We start from the raw sequence: 14,097 nt of genomic DNA, 5'->3' as shown, positions 1-14,097 counted from the left end.
GAGCGATTTGCGTCGGCTGACTACACACACACCACTACCCCTCTCTGTGCCATCACCAGGTTTATAACAATACGTTAAAGAATCGCGATCTATGTTGGTAAACAGTCAAATTCACCCAGATACCCCATTCTTTCTTCCCCACTTACCCCATTTTCCTAACAGGTCCTGGATCATAGGGTATTTAGAAAGCTAAAAGCATGCAATTGCGCTAAACAAAAACAATTGGTATAAATATTTCTAATTGCACAGATTTATTATTGTTTGTCTAGATCTACTACACATTTAATTACATGGCTGATCCAAACAAATTGATTACACATTTTTATTTTACTTACAGTCGCAATGTTCCCGGAAGTGTTAAACAGCTTGTTTTGGGGAAACAGCTTGTTTTGGGGAAACAGCTTGTTTTGGGGAAACAGCTTTTTTTGGGGAAACAGCCTGTTTTGGGAAATATGATCAAATAATTTCAGCCTTTGGAGCAAACAAAATAATAATCAGCACTCGAATTCTCTTAAACTGTAGCCTTACACTTGGACTTACGACTCTAGGACACAAGAACGATACCTTCAAGGCGGATACAACTCTTGTCAGGGGGAGTAAGCGATAAATACTTGAAACTCCCGCACTTTGCCATTAATAATTCTCTGCACCTGAGGCAGAACGTGGGTTGATAAAAAAAGAATATTTACCGCAGGTCAAAAAGACCATGGCATGGACACCGGAAATGTCTGAGAATGCGCTACGCGTTTTATAGCTTCAAACCATGTGGCCTTGACCTTCTTAACTTGCGTAAGCAAAAGATAAAAACTCTTTTGTATGTTTTTAGCAGGTGGCCAAATGATGTCCCCAAAAAATATTGTTACGTTATAACTTACAGAACTAAACGTATTCATCCTCCTTCTGACCATAAAAGGGCATCATTCGACGTCTTTGCCCGAATCAGAGTTTAATGTACACTGGAGGCTTGGTACAGTCATTCAATGTTCAACTTGTACAAATATACACACAGAAACATTGACATCGCTCTCAGCCATTCGCAAACAGTGGCGTAGCTAGGAGGGGGGAGGAGGAGGGGGAGAGTTTGAAAATCCCCCCGTACCCCCTCTTGAGGGGGGGGCCCCCAAGTGAGGGTGTTTTTTTTTTTACATTAAAAATTAAATATTACGCAAAATGCAGGGGGCCCCCAAAGACGTCAAGTCTCCCGGGCCCCGAAACGATGGAAAATTCCTAGCTACGGCCCCCGATTCGCAAGATGGCATTAAGAAATTGAGACGCCGACGCCGCTCTGTCGGAGATTTCGTGTCCATTGTTGACCACTTCGTTTAGTTTAGAGACGCACTTTAGTAGAGGGACTCTGTAAGCGACATTTGAGTGACATCACAGTTAGTGGTATTTAGATTATTTACATATATGTAGACTTTTATTTTAGTTACTTTTAGACTCTTGAAGGGATAACATCATTATAGTGACGGACTCGACTGTGCCAATTCCGCAATAGAGTTTGCAATTGTGTTATAACAGTTTGGACTAAGTGATTCAGAATTGACCCTTTATGGTGATATATGTTCTATGTTTATAATCGCATCTAATAACACCCGAAAAGTACACTCTAGCGTCTAAGGTTCTTATCAATGTACTGTAGAAATACGCTAAATCCGACCAATCCTCACATACATCATTCCACGGTAATGTTTTAAACCATAACATCTGCTTCGAAAATATCAAGCTTATGAAGTTTACCAAGCTGGGGCTCCTCCCCGGACCCCATTGTTTTTGTTTGTCTATTTCGTAAGTGCTTTTAGTGGAATATTTCTCAAATAGATATATGTTATTTTTTGTGTATTTCGGTAAAACAAAAATTGGTTATTACCTAAAGAAATAACAGAATTAGAAGTTAGTCGACGCTGATAGCGACTGTCGAACAAAAAGTTAAATAACAACGAAGGGAACCGTCGAATGTCGTCAAGCTAAATCTCTACTTCAGTTACTAAAGCCCACCTTACTCTATGGCTGCCAAAAGTCTTTTGTTTTCTTCCTAAATCCCCGTCTTGTTTTTTTTTAATTTGTCGCGTCTCTGTCAAAACTTTCCCTTTTTATGAAACACATTTTCGCGCCCAATCGTGCCACAACATACTAGTGACATTCTCCTCCACCATCCGAACAATGACTAAACGCAGTGGCGTCACTAGGATGGGTGTCACCCGGTGCGGACCGCAACCCCTTAGTGACGCCACTGACTATAGGAATTGGTTTGAGCCCGGGTTGTGTCATCCGTATGGCATGCTATGGCATAAAGTGGCTGTCACTGTGTTATATTTTTCTATCACATCCGTCAATCGATTTCAGTCCTTTATATTTCTGGTTTAAACACAAACTCACTCATAAATAGCATACATTTAAAACAGTTTTAAATATAAAGGTACATTACATCTATATATAGTAGATATAAATGTTTTAGGCATCGAGTGTACAGTTATGTCATATTGTCAAATATATTTTTTAAACATTTTAAAATCGAAAAATGTAATAGATTTACTGTAACAAAGGGACGCAACCAATCCAAGCGAAGCCTGCAGACGATATTTCACTGGATTAAAAATAAGACGCGGAATTAAGACGGATTAAAAATCCAGTTTCGTACTTACACGAGTGGTGACACAAGGGAAACAGAACATTGGAATATTTTATTTGTGTTTAGGTATATTCAAACGTTGCTTGTTTTTATTAATTTTTATTTTTTTTTAAATTCTATAATTAATAACAACAACTCCCCAGTAGCAATGAAATAATACAGTAACGATAACTCTCCGGTAGAATCAGAATAACAAATATTAATGTGACTGAAAATTGACCAGTAGAAAAGATTGATACAATTTAAAATAGTCTTTAACGTGGAAATTCGTGGGTTTTAAAACATATGTGAAATAATTATAAAGAACCATACCAGTTAAATTATAAATATGGAGTTGAAGCTAGGTGCTGAAACCAATGTGATACATACATATATTAGACATACATGGATAGCAGCACTAGCGACTACTCCTGTAATGGGGGAAGTAGTGAAAGTAGAAAGTAGTTAAAGTAGAAAGTAGTGAAAGTAGAAAGTAGTGAAAGTAGAAAGTAGTTAAAGTAGAAAGTAGTTAAAGTAGTTAAATTATAGGATGTTGCAATAGTTAATTTGAAACTGCCAGTACATTATTTGTAAAACATGAAGTCCCAGGCATGTGTAGGAATACCTACACACTAACATAAAGTCACTCCTCACACCCCCCTCCCCGGCCCATAGCCAAAAAGGTCTGCGTGTTCAGTGTGGGAACCACTGCTGTAATACATGGTATTTTGTTTCATGGACGTCTCAACTGAAGTGTTGGGAATTGTAACCCCCCCCCCACCCCGGCCCCTCCTCCCAAGCAAAGGATTGTGACCGACACATAATATTAAATATAAATAAATTAAGCATTTGTTGTTTGTTTCGACCTTACGTTCACGCGTAAGCACATTTAAAAACGGCGCCCAGCAAAGCATCAACCCTCTCCCCAGCAACACAAAAGTCAAAAGTCTCGGTAAACAATACTTTCTTCCTGTATGTTCTTGCACACCAGTCCACAACACGTGCCGCTCCGCACACAGGGCCAGTGATCCCATCAGCACGATTAACCCTGGCCTGGGAGTAGATTTACACTGACTTAAAATGATTAGCTGTCTTGACAGCTTGACCCAATTCGGAACAATTTTTAGACGTTTGATTTACTGTCGAATTCAATTCCGCATGTCTCATTTCAAGGGATGTATCTTTAAAACAAAATAATCTAATCCTTACACTTGAAAGGAACAAGGCGAGAATATGCATCCTCTGGTGTGGACCACCTCAACTCTAAGAAAACATTAAGAAACTGGAACAGACACAAAATAGAGCATTGAGATTCATAATATTTCATAACAAACGAATATTCACTTTTGAGTAGCACCTTTAGTAAAATCACTAAAGTAAGAAAGCCTTCAGGACAGAAGACTCAAAAGTAAAGTAGCAATTATACATAAAACACTGAACCATAATCTTCAAATACAAAAACAAAATTTAATAAAAAATACTCAGAAAGACACAAAGACAAAGGCGCATTCCTCGTTCCATATGCTAGGACAAATTTTTACAAACGCTCCTTCTTCCTTAGCGCTATTACAGCATGGGTTGCCTGAGCCAGGCAGAAAAACCAGTGACTTGGCAGAACTTAGGTCATTGATCAACATGCGTGACTAGATTGACCTAGGAACACGCGTAGGACGTAATCATCTTTTTTTTTTTTTTAAAGTAACGTCTGTATTTTATAAGATAAGATAATAAGAAATGTTTAGAAAGTTATAAGTGAATACCGTTGACGATGTAAAATATTGACCCCAGATCTTCTGGATTCTCATTATTTTGTTGGTAACAATGCTCGTTCAATATGGCGTCCATGACCTTGGCTCTTTTGTGTATTTCAACCCGGGCATGCTACCCTGCCTCATAGTGGCGCCCGGGTGGAAACGATCGTAGGAGGAAACGATTAGGCTAAAGGGTAGCAAAACAAGACTCCCGTGGGGGTGCCTAAGGGGGTGCGAGAGCATCCTCATTGCACTGCGCGGAGTTGTAAAAAAGCTCCCACAACCTTGTCACAATCCAGGCGCCGTTCCTCAAGGGGGCCGTTACATAAATGGCGTGTCCCGCACGGTTAGCCTGGTATGGAAAAGGAAAATGGCGGGGGTCTTAATGTACGCGGCCTCTTGCTACGAGTCTGACCCACCCGCCAGACATAACAGTGTACACTGTTCTCATTCAGGCCGGTGAAAGAGAACTCTTGTTCACTTTGGCTGGCCTAGAGTTCCAAGAGCCGAAGGCTCAACTCTACCTGACAGTTTCAAGAAGAAGAAGAAAAGTGTATTTCAAAATCTCTACAAATCTTTTCATTTTCTAACTTTTTTTTTTAGGGTTCTTTATATCGAGACCTCATTGGTCCGCATCGCTTTCGTTTATTTTCTCTATTACTGAATTTCAGTGACCAAGAACGCTAAGGACAGCGACAAAAGCATGGGCCTCAGCGTACCAGGTGTAAAATGGCCAGCTCCTCTACCACCAAAGTGAAAGCCACCTTAACCGTTTGATCGTCTTATGAGCTGAGCCGAAGGCTCTTCGAGCTCAAAGTTTGAAAAAAAAAACTGTTTGGACGCCAAACAGTAAAAAAAAAACAACCTGTGAGAACACAGTTCTGTCTGGGAGAGACCCGAGTCAATGCCTATGTAAAGCATTGCTGTTTCCAATGCCGTTGGCCCCCGACGCATGCTTGGCTGCACATGACCGAAGGCCGAGGACACCGGGAGCCTCCGCCATTTTCCTTCGTTATACCAAGCTAACCGTGGGGGGACTCGCCATTTATGTAACGGTCCCTTGAGGAACAGTGCATGGATGTGTGACAAGTTTGTGGGGACTTTTTTGCAACCCCCGCGCCCGTGCAAGAGGTGGACTCTCGTCTACCCGTGGGCAACCCATGTTTCGCCATTCATTTAGCCTAGCTACCCCCTCAAGTAACCGTTTCCACCCGGGTGCCACGGTGAGGCAGAACAGCGTACCCGGGGGCCACCTTAACCTGCGATATCTGTGGACGGGAGTATCTCTCCGAAATAGGGCTCCACAGCCACATGAGAAAAGTGTTGGAGACGAACCATAGTCGCTCTAAGACTAACGGAGGTCAACTGAATTTAAAATATTTTAAAAAGCCTTATCTAGGGGGAAAACTCCACATTTATAGACATATATCTCAATCATGTAAGATTTATTTCCATTTTAGATATATAATAAAAATAATAGATTACCTTTATATTAAATACACTAGTTTTTTTTTTTTTATATAAATACCGTACACATATTTCCATAGGCGATATTCCGGGATTCTGGACAAAGACTTACTGCGGCAAGCTGACGATAAAAACTTGCAAATCTTTTTAAACATGAATATTCGTTTACACTGCAGCGCCATCTTGTACACCAGAGTTTGATACAAAAGTTAATTTACTGTAAACAAGCAACAACGCTTCAAAGGGCCACTACAAAGTCAAAAGCTACTCTCGCTCAGGGGGAGACAAGTATAGAAAAAAAAATCATTAGGTCCAGTGAACCTGAAAAAATGATTATTTGATTTCAACTTGGACAATGTAAGGACAAGTAAACATAATGGATGATATCCACTGGGAACATAAACAAGTGCCATCCATTGTTTTCAATTACTATTTAAAATGGCAGGAACGCATTTCGGCTACTTTTATTTTCGCTCATTTCAGAAGAGTCCATTACAAAAATTAATTTGGACCAATAATGGGTCCATCTCAGTTTACATTCCAAGTCGGGGGTTCTCAACCTGTGGATCGAGACCCCCTTGGGGGTCGATTGGCGATTTGTCAGGGGTCGCCAAAGACCATTGAAAAGTTGGATTGTTATTGTCTATTCTTCTATTGCTGTGTGTGTGTGCAAAAAGGGGGGGGGGGGCGATTCGCGGCTAAGTGGGGGATTGTAAAAAGGGGTCGCCGAGCATAAAAGGTTGAGAACCGCTGTTCTAAGTGGATGATATAGAAGGGATCCAAAATTCCACATGGGTGATGTGACAGTTAGCCTTAGCCATGACCGATTCATCCAATTTTTATCGAAGCACTGTGTTTGGATGTGCGTTTAGCGGTGTTTATCTGGGATGGAAACCTTTCATTGAGAGAAACTTTTTAAAATTAACTAATTGGTTACAATTTTTATTGATTCATCTGCCGGTCTAAAGCCCAGATGAGAAAGGAGGACAGTTTGACGTGGGGCTAGAGACATTACCCTGTAAAATTGCTGCAGAAACGGCATACTTGAAACCAAGTTAGTAAGCTATGTTTTGTTAGAAACAATGAATAATTGTGCAGTTTCAATATGACCGAGAATCAAATAAAAAAATATTAAACCATTAGTTAATTAAACGTGGAAATTCATTAATTTTGTTTGATATCGAAAAAGGGAAATACATCTTAATATATTGAGATTACCTTTTACCTTTACCTATCCCTTAGTCTGTTGGACCGTTGGGGCACCAGGCAAGATTTGTCGACCGTCTTTCTCCATTCCTCCCTTTTTTTTGCCTTGTTCAGAACCTCTCTCAATGGCAGGCCTGTCCATTCTTTAATGTTGTCCTCCCATCGCTTTTTCTGTCTGCCTCTTCTTCTTTTTCCTGGCACTGTTCCCTGAAGAAAGGTCTTTGCGAGCCCCGTAGATCTCGTAATGTGGCCAAAGGTTTTAAGCTTTCGTTTTTTCACAATAGTAAGCAGGTCGTCATGAGCTCCGATCGCTACAGTAACCCTGTCTCTGATTTCTTGGTTTGTGATGCGGTCTTTGAATGTGATGCCTAGGATCCTTCTGTAGCATCTCAATTCCATTGCTAGGATCCTCCTCTCAAGCTCTGCATTCAACGTCCACGACTCACAAGCATATAAAAATGTGGCCATGACCAGAGAGCGCATCAGTCTAATTTTGGTGCCGAGGGCTAAGCCCTTATCTTTCCATATTATTTTCAGTTTTGAAAGGGCTGCTGTGGACTGTTCTATTCGGGCCAATAATTCGGGTTTTGTTCCCTCGTCTGAGACAATAGCTCCGAGGTATTTGAAGCTGTTAACACTAGTTAGCTTTTCACCTCCAATACTGATGCCTCTTTTAAAGCCCTGATGGCTATTGGTCATAATTTGAGTTTTTTCGGCATTTATTTGCATGCCATATGCTGCGGAAGTCTTGTCAATGCGCATCACCAGGTCAGCTAGTTCTTCTTCTGTCCCTGCTAGGCCGTCAATGTCATCTGCGAAGCGCAAGTTAGTAATTCTTCTTCCTCCAATGCTAACAGTACCTTCATAGCCCTCGAGGGCATCTTCCATTATCCTTTCAAGGAAGATATTGAGATATGGGGTTGTAAATGTGGAGTTATTCCCCTTAAATGACCCACCTTTTTAAAAAAATAAATTTAAATAGTACTTAAAAAAAAATACTTTGCTTGTTAAATTGCTGAGACACGAGAGACGTCATGATAAGGATACATGCAGACGAGACAGAGATCAGATCTAGCTATGGTCTCTTTAATGAGCCTGCTTTAGAGGCATTAACATGCCTTGCATTATGTCTGTTCATACCTCCGATTAACTTTATGATTTTTTTTTTTCAAATATGGTCTTGGAATTCCTAAGATCTGCAGCCTCGACATTGTATTCATTGTGTCACGGCGTGGTCCCGTGTGAAAAGAAGTCAGCTTGACCTCTCAATGTGTTTTTTTTGTGTACGCTACACAAGCGTTGGGGGTCGGGGGGGGGGGAAGGGCAGGACAAGAGTACCGATTTTCACAAAATCACCGATGCGTGGAGTTAATCAGAAAGCAGGAACCAGGAACTCGGAAAAAAAAAAAAGGAGTGGGCCGACAAAGGGCAGATAACCGATCCCTTTGTTCATCAAATTACCGAAGTAGTCTAGTTCTATTCCATTTGTCTCCGCTTGGTGACGTTCTACCGTGTCACGAATGTGCAGCCCATTTCCCGCGAAACTCCATCAATACAACGTTCATTGTAGCCAAGTATTGATGTGAAGATGGGGCATCGGAAAACATGAGCGCCCAATTCCCCCTACCCCCCCCCTAAAAAAAAAACAAACCCTTAAACTCTGTACTTTGTTCTCTGGTTCAATTTTCTCTTGAAAATGGTAATCTATTCTATATATATATAATTCTCTTCATGGTCCAACCATGAGGGACACCACGTTGATAAAGTCATGGAAAGATGACTCTTTTATTTCTGCAAGTCGGACTAGAGTTACCCCACGTAACTTTCGCTGACAGAGAGCGAGGCTCAGAAAAAAAAGGAGGGGCGGGGCGTATGCTACGCCGCGGGTCGGCTCGTTCTTTGTAACGCGCCAGCCGTGTCAACACCTATGTACTCTAAATCAAGGATGCTTAGTTCTTTTCTAGAAATATCTTATATGATACAGACGTTACTTCAAAAAAGAAGATGATTACGTCCTACTCGTCAAGCATTTAGTCATGCATGTTAACCAATGTCCTAAATTCTGCCAAGTCACTGGTCTTCCTGGCTAGCTCAGGCAACCCATTCCATGCTCTAATAGCGCTAGTGAAGAAAGAGCATTTGTACAGCTCTGAATGTTTCCATTGTAACTAGATGTCACGTCAGGAAGTAGGAGTGTATAATAAATGGATAATATAAGAGCGTGTTCAGTTTATTTTTCTATTGTAGTTTTTAACTCTACTTCTGTTAGAGAAGGGCCGGCCTTAGGCAATTGGAAGCCCTAGGCTTTGGTGGCCCCCAAATGAAAATTAAAAATAAGCAACGAAAAAATCAAATCACGCAATTTATTAAAAGCATATCTGTATCTAGATCGAAATATATTTTCGACACGTTCTGTATTTTGAATTGAAGATGACCAGAAGCCTAGATCTTTTCGATCGCAGACGATATGCTGATCATCCTCTTCCTTTTCTTTTACCTTTTGATGCACCAGACTCGAAATGACGTCAAACATTTTCACCAAAAGATCTTCTAACATATTGTTAGTCTAATTGGCAAATGTAAACCTAGTTAATGAATGTATGAATCATGTTGAAAACGTAAAGTATAGCAGACGTAAAGTCTAGCAGAAGTAAAGTCTAGCAGACATAAAGTCTAGCAGACGTTAAGTCCAAGAGCTTTGCTATGTTTGAGAGTGGATACAAGTTTCTTTTGTTTTTCTCCAAAATGTTTTTGTCCCATGCGAGGCCCCCCACCTATCGGTGGCCCTAGTCGGCTGCGTAGTTTTCATAGCAGATACGCCCATGTATACACATACATTTTTAGTATGCGTGCTATGATAGCAGTGTGTATGCGAATGTGTGTGTGTGTGTGTGTATTTAAGTGTGATGAGACAGTGATTACACGGTTCAGTTGACAATAGACAAGGAAGCATTTAGAGCAGTGACACCACGCGCAAAGTCATTCATCCCTTCAAGTGATGCCATTAACCAGTGGAATACATCCTATTAGACCCTCGCTGCTTACATCTCACACTTGTTATATGCTAATCTAGCTCTTTACATAGCTTTGAAGTGCGTTCACCAGATAACTTTGAACACCTATCCATTTTCCTACAAAGCTCGCTACCCCCCTCCCCCCCCCTTGCCAGGATGGCTTCCTGGTTGAGTGGTATGCTCTTCTGACTATCGTTATGAAGGCCACGAGTTCGAGCCCTGTGCGCTTCCATACAATCCCCGTCCTGCAGGGGGTTTGGTCTAGGATTCTTAACATATGAGACTTGTAAATCAGACTAGATAGTATCGCATCGGCCTTTATCCCATCGGCATTTAGCGTATCGGCCTTTTCTCGGTATCAAGGAACGGGTTTATCGCAAGGCCAGAAACATTGTCAGTTTGCCATACGGTGGCAGGTTGCTTTCGGGACAACGCGTTTGGCTTGAGACTGGACATTTCCGTGACCCGTCATATTAAAATTCGAAACACATTTTTTTTAAAGTGCATGTATATGTGTTTTGGTACACGTGAGAGATGTGTGTATGTGTGGCGGTGCCATAGTCTGTGTGCTTCTTTTACATCTAGGACAATGGATGTTGTGGAGGATGACTTCATCCCGACACTGGCCGGTAACAGGACGATACTAACAACAGTCAGGGAGAAGCAAGGTGGAGCGCAATGCGGAAGTTTTGGGTGTAAGATTAATTAAGCTATTAGAGTGTATGTGCGTGGATGCGTGTTTGTTTTTTTTGTTTATTTGTCTAGGTAAGTGAAACGCAAGCAAATTAACTTGGGGGGGGGGGTATCAAAATAAACTCTTTAGAACGAAGAATTACATATAGAATACATTTTTTTGTTACTTTTGTTATATATTTCTTTTAAAAAAAAATTAACGGACTTCGTTTAAAAATGCAAAATTAAGGATCCTCCATCTAATGTCGAACAGAGACATAGAAATTAGCTAAATCGTGAAATGGCTGGCTATTTCGCACATTGGCCGGCCCATGTGAAGCAATAATGTCCAGTTCGTGAAACGGCCGGCCAGTTCGGGAAATCGCCGATTTATGGCTTTGGCGGCAGTAACATAGATTAGGCCAACGAGACAAATTTTTTAAAACATGTTATCGAAATCGATCGTGAAAAACATAATGTAACGTTAAGGCTTCTGGGAGTTCGCACTTCATCCAAATAAAATCTTGTGATCTCCAGTTTAAAGAGTTTAAAATACAACACAATTCCCATATTCCCGAAGCGAACATTTAAAAGAAGGAGTTTAGCATTATTTTCTATCAGTCTATTTCTGATTATAACTTCCGGGAAAAGGCAAAAAGTAAAATGGCTGACATTGCAGTATCGATTCTAACAAAAGATCAATATTTTACTCGAAATCTTTTATGAAAATGATCATAGTGTGCTTTCACTGTCATATGGCGCAAAAAAAAAAATAAATGCGGAGAGTCGCCGTTGATAACAGATAGCACTTAGTCAACATTTTGTAGTTTTAAAGTTTTAATTATTACAAAATCGATATAATTCTTATACCCAAAACTAAACACTGTGTGCTATGCTTTGAGTATCTGGGCTGAAATATCGGCAACTTTGTTGATAGTCTTGTCTTATAAATTACAGACGTTACTTCAAAAGAGAAGATGGCCACGCCCTACGCGCGTCCATGTGTCAATCTAGCCATGCATGTGACTCGGTGACTTAAAACCTGCCAAGTCGTTGGTTTTCCTGTCTGATTCAGGCAACCCATTCCATTCTCTCATAAAACTAGAGAAGAAGGAGCACTTGAATAAATTTGCCCTCATAAGAAAAGACTCAACAAAGTTGCAGACTTAACATTTTGTTATAGATAAGTCTAACTCGTAGTAATCAGAAAGTTTAGCGGCTATTCTGAAAAGAGCGGGATATGGAGATTAAAAGCTTACACACTCAAAGCACTAACAAAAAGTTGTAGAGATTTAGATCCAGATACACAAATAAACATTTAGTTATGAAAAGTCCAACCCATAAAAAGAATCAAGTTAGGCGGCTATTCAGGAAAGAGCGGATATTGAGTTTATACACTCCAAACACTAAAAAAAAAAGTTGTACAGATTTAGATTGAGATACACTAATAAACATTTAATTAAAAAGTCCAACACATAAAAAGTTAGGCGGCTATTCTAACACAAATAAACATTTAGCTAAAAGTCCAACACATAAAAAGAATCAAGTTAAGGCGGCTATTCAGGAAAGAGCGGGCTACGGAGGTTACAAGCTAGCACACAAGGTACATACCTTTCCTTTCTTCATATGTCCACTGATTGTCTCAATAGCTTCCCTATTCTTGTCACAGCGGAAGAGTTCGAGAGAGTCCTTGCCCAAAATGTCATCACTGCTGTAACCGCATAGTCTCTCGTAAGCGTGATTCACAAACTAGACGAGGGGAGAAAGACAAAAAAAGAGAGAGAGAATGAATTTCTGAGAGATGAAAAAAAAAAAAAAAGTGAAGAAGAAAAAAAAAAAAAACGAAACGAAATAAGCAGCCGGTAAAACACGCATACGGAAATGAGACTAAAAAAATTGTGACACTTGTATCTCCGCTGACAAGACGACTCAGGTCTGCGGCGTTCTGCTCGTCTGGCGGACATTTTTGTCAAGGTAAAAAGTGTCATATTAAGTTGTTAGTGGAACTTTTTCTGTTGACCAACGGATCCATTTCGGTTCTAAGGGAACTTGATGCTGTCAAGGCAAAGAGACTGTGAAAGGTGCCAATAGTGAAAGTTACTGAACTTTTTACCGATAAACTGACCAACAGCAAAGTGACGTTTTGGTTGCTTATGAGTTGACACAGCGAATGGTTACTTTTATATGTATATATATTGTTTAGGTGTCATGAAGAAATGGACATTGTGTGGGTGTCATGAAGAAATGGACATTGTGTGGGTGTCATGAAGAAATGGACATTGTGTGGGTGTCATGAAGAAATGGACATTGTGTGGGTGTCATGAAGAAATGGACATTGTGTAGGGGACATAAAGAAATGAACAATATGTAAGGAACACGAAGAAGTGGGCATTGTGTAATTGACATCAAGTATTCGCAGTGGCGTAGCTAGGGTGCGGAGGGGGGGGGGAGAATTTAAGGCGGGGGGTGTGTGTGAAAATTTAAGGGGGGCCCCCCAAATTAGTGTTCGAAATTGTTTATTACTTTAAATGTTACATATTACGCAACATGCAGGCGCCCCCAAGAAGTCAAGCCCCCCCCCCCCCCGGGCCCCCAAGTGATGGAAAATTCCTATCTACGCCGCTGAGTATTCGATACTATATGATTGAAGAAGAGAGCTCAACGAGAACGTTATGCATTGGTGGTTGACTATGTTTTGGTGGTTGACTATGTATTGGTGGTTGACTATGTATTGGTGGTTGACTGTGTATTGGTGGTTGACTATGTTTTGGTGGTTGACTATGTATTGGTGGTTGACTATGTATTGGTGGTTGACTGTGTATTGGTGGTTGACTGTGTATTGGTGGTTGACTATGTATTGGTGGTTGACTATGTATTGGTGGTTGACTATGTATTGGTGGTTGACTGTGTATTGGTGGTTGACTGTGTATTGGTGGTTGACTGTGTATTGGTGGTTGACTGTGCATTGGTGGTTGACTATGCATTGGTGGTTGACTATGTTTTGGTGGTTGACTATGTATTGGTGGTTGACTATGTATTGGTGGTTGACTGTGTATTGGTGGTTGACTGTGTATTGGTGGTTGACTATGTATTGGTGGTTGACTATGTATTGGTGGTTGACTATGTATTGGTGGTTGACTGTGTATTGGTGGTTGACTGTGTATTGGTGGTTGACTGTGTATTGGTGGTTGACTGTGTATTGGTGGTTGACTATGTATTGGTGGTTGACTATGTATTGGTGGTTGACTATGTATTGGTGGTTGACTATGTATTGGTGGTTGACTATGTATTGGTGGTTGACTATGTATTGGTGGTTGACTATGTATTGGTGGTTGACTATGTATTGGTGGTTGACTGTGTATTGGTGGTTGACTGT

General features: G+C 40.7%; 1 protein-coding gene across 2 annotated transcripts in view; it reads right to left on the bottom strand.

The window, feature by feature from the left end:
- The window catches only part of LOC106065025 (high affinity cAMP-specific and IBMX-insensitive 3',5'-cyclic phosphodiesterase 8B-like), a 213,708-nt gene that overhangs the window by 46,552 nt on the left and 153,059 nt on the right, over positions 1 to 14,097 (bottom strand). For both annotated transcript variants that reach the window (XM_013223770.2, XM_056018355.1), the window contains one exon: positions 12,333 to 12,470. In XM_013223770.2, coding sequence (XP_013079224.1) covers positions 12,333 to 12,470 — 138 coding nt within the window. The remainder of the gene's footprint in view (positions 1 to 12,332; positions 12,471 to 14,097) is intronic.

The sequence above is a fragment of the Biomphalaria glabrata genome, chromosome 1, assembly GCF_947242115.1.
Source record: "Biomphalaria glabrata chromosome 1, xgBioGlab47.1, whole genome shotgun sequence".
Taxonomy (NCBI): Eukaryota; Metazoa; Mollusca; class Gastropoda; family Planorbidae; genus Biomphalaria; species Biomphalaria glabrata.
This window is presented reverse-complemented; position numbering and strand designations above follow the sequence as displayed.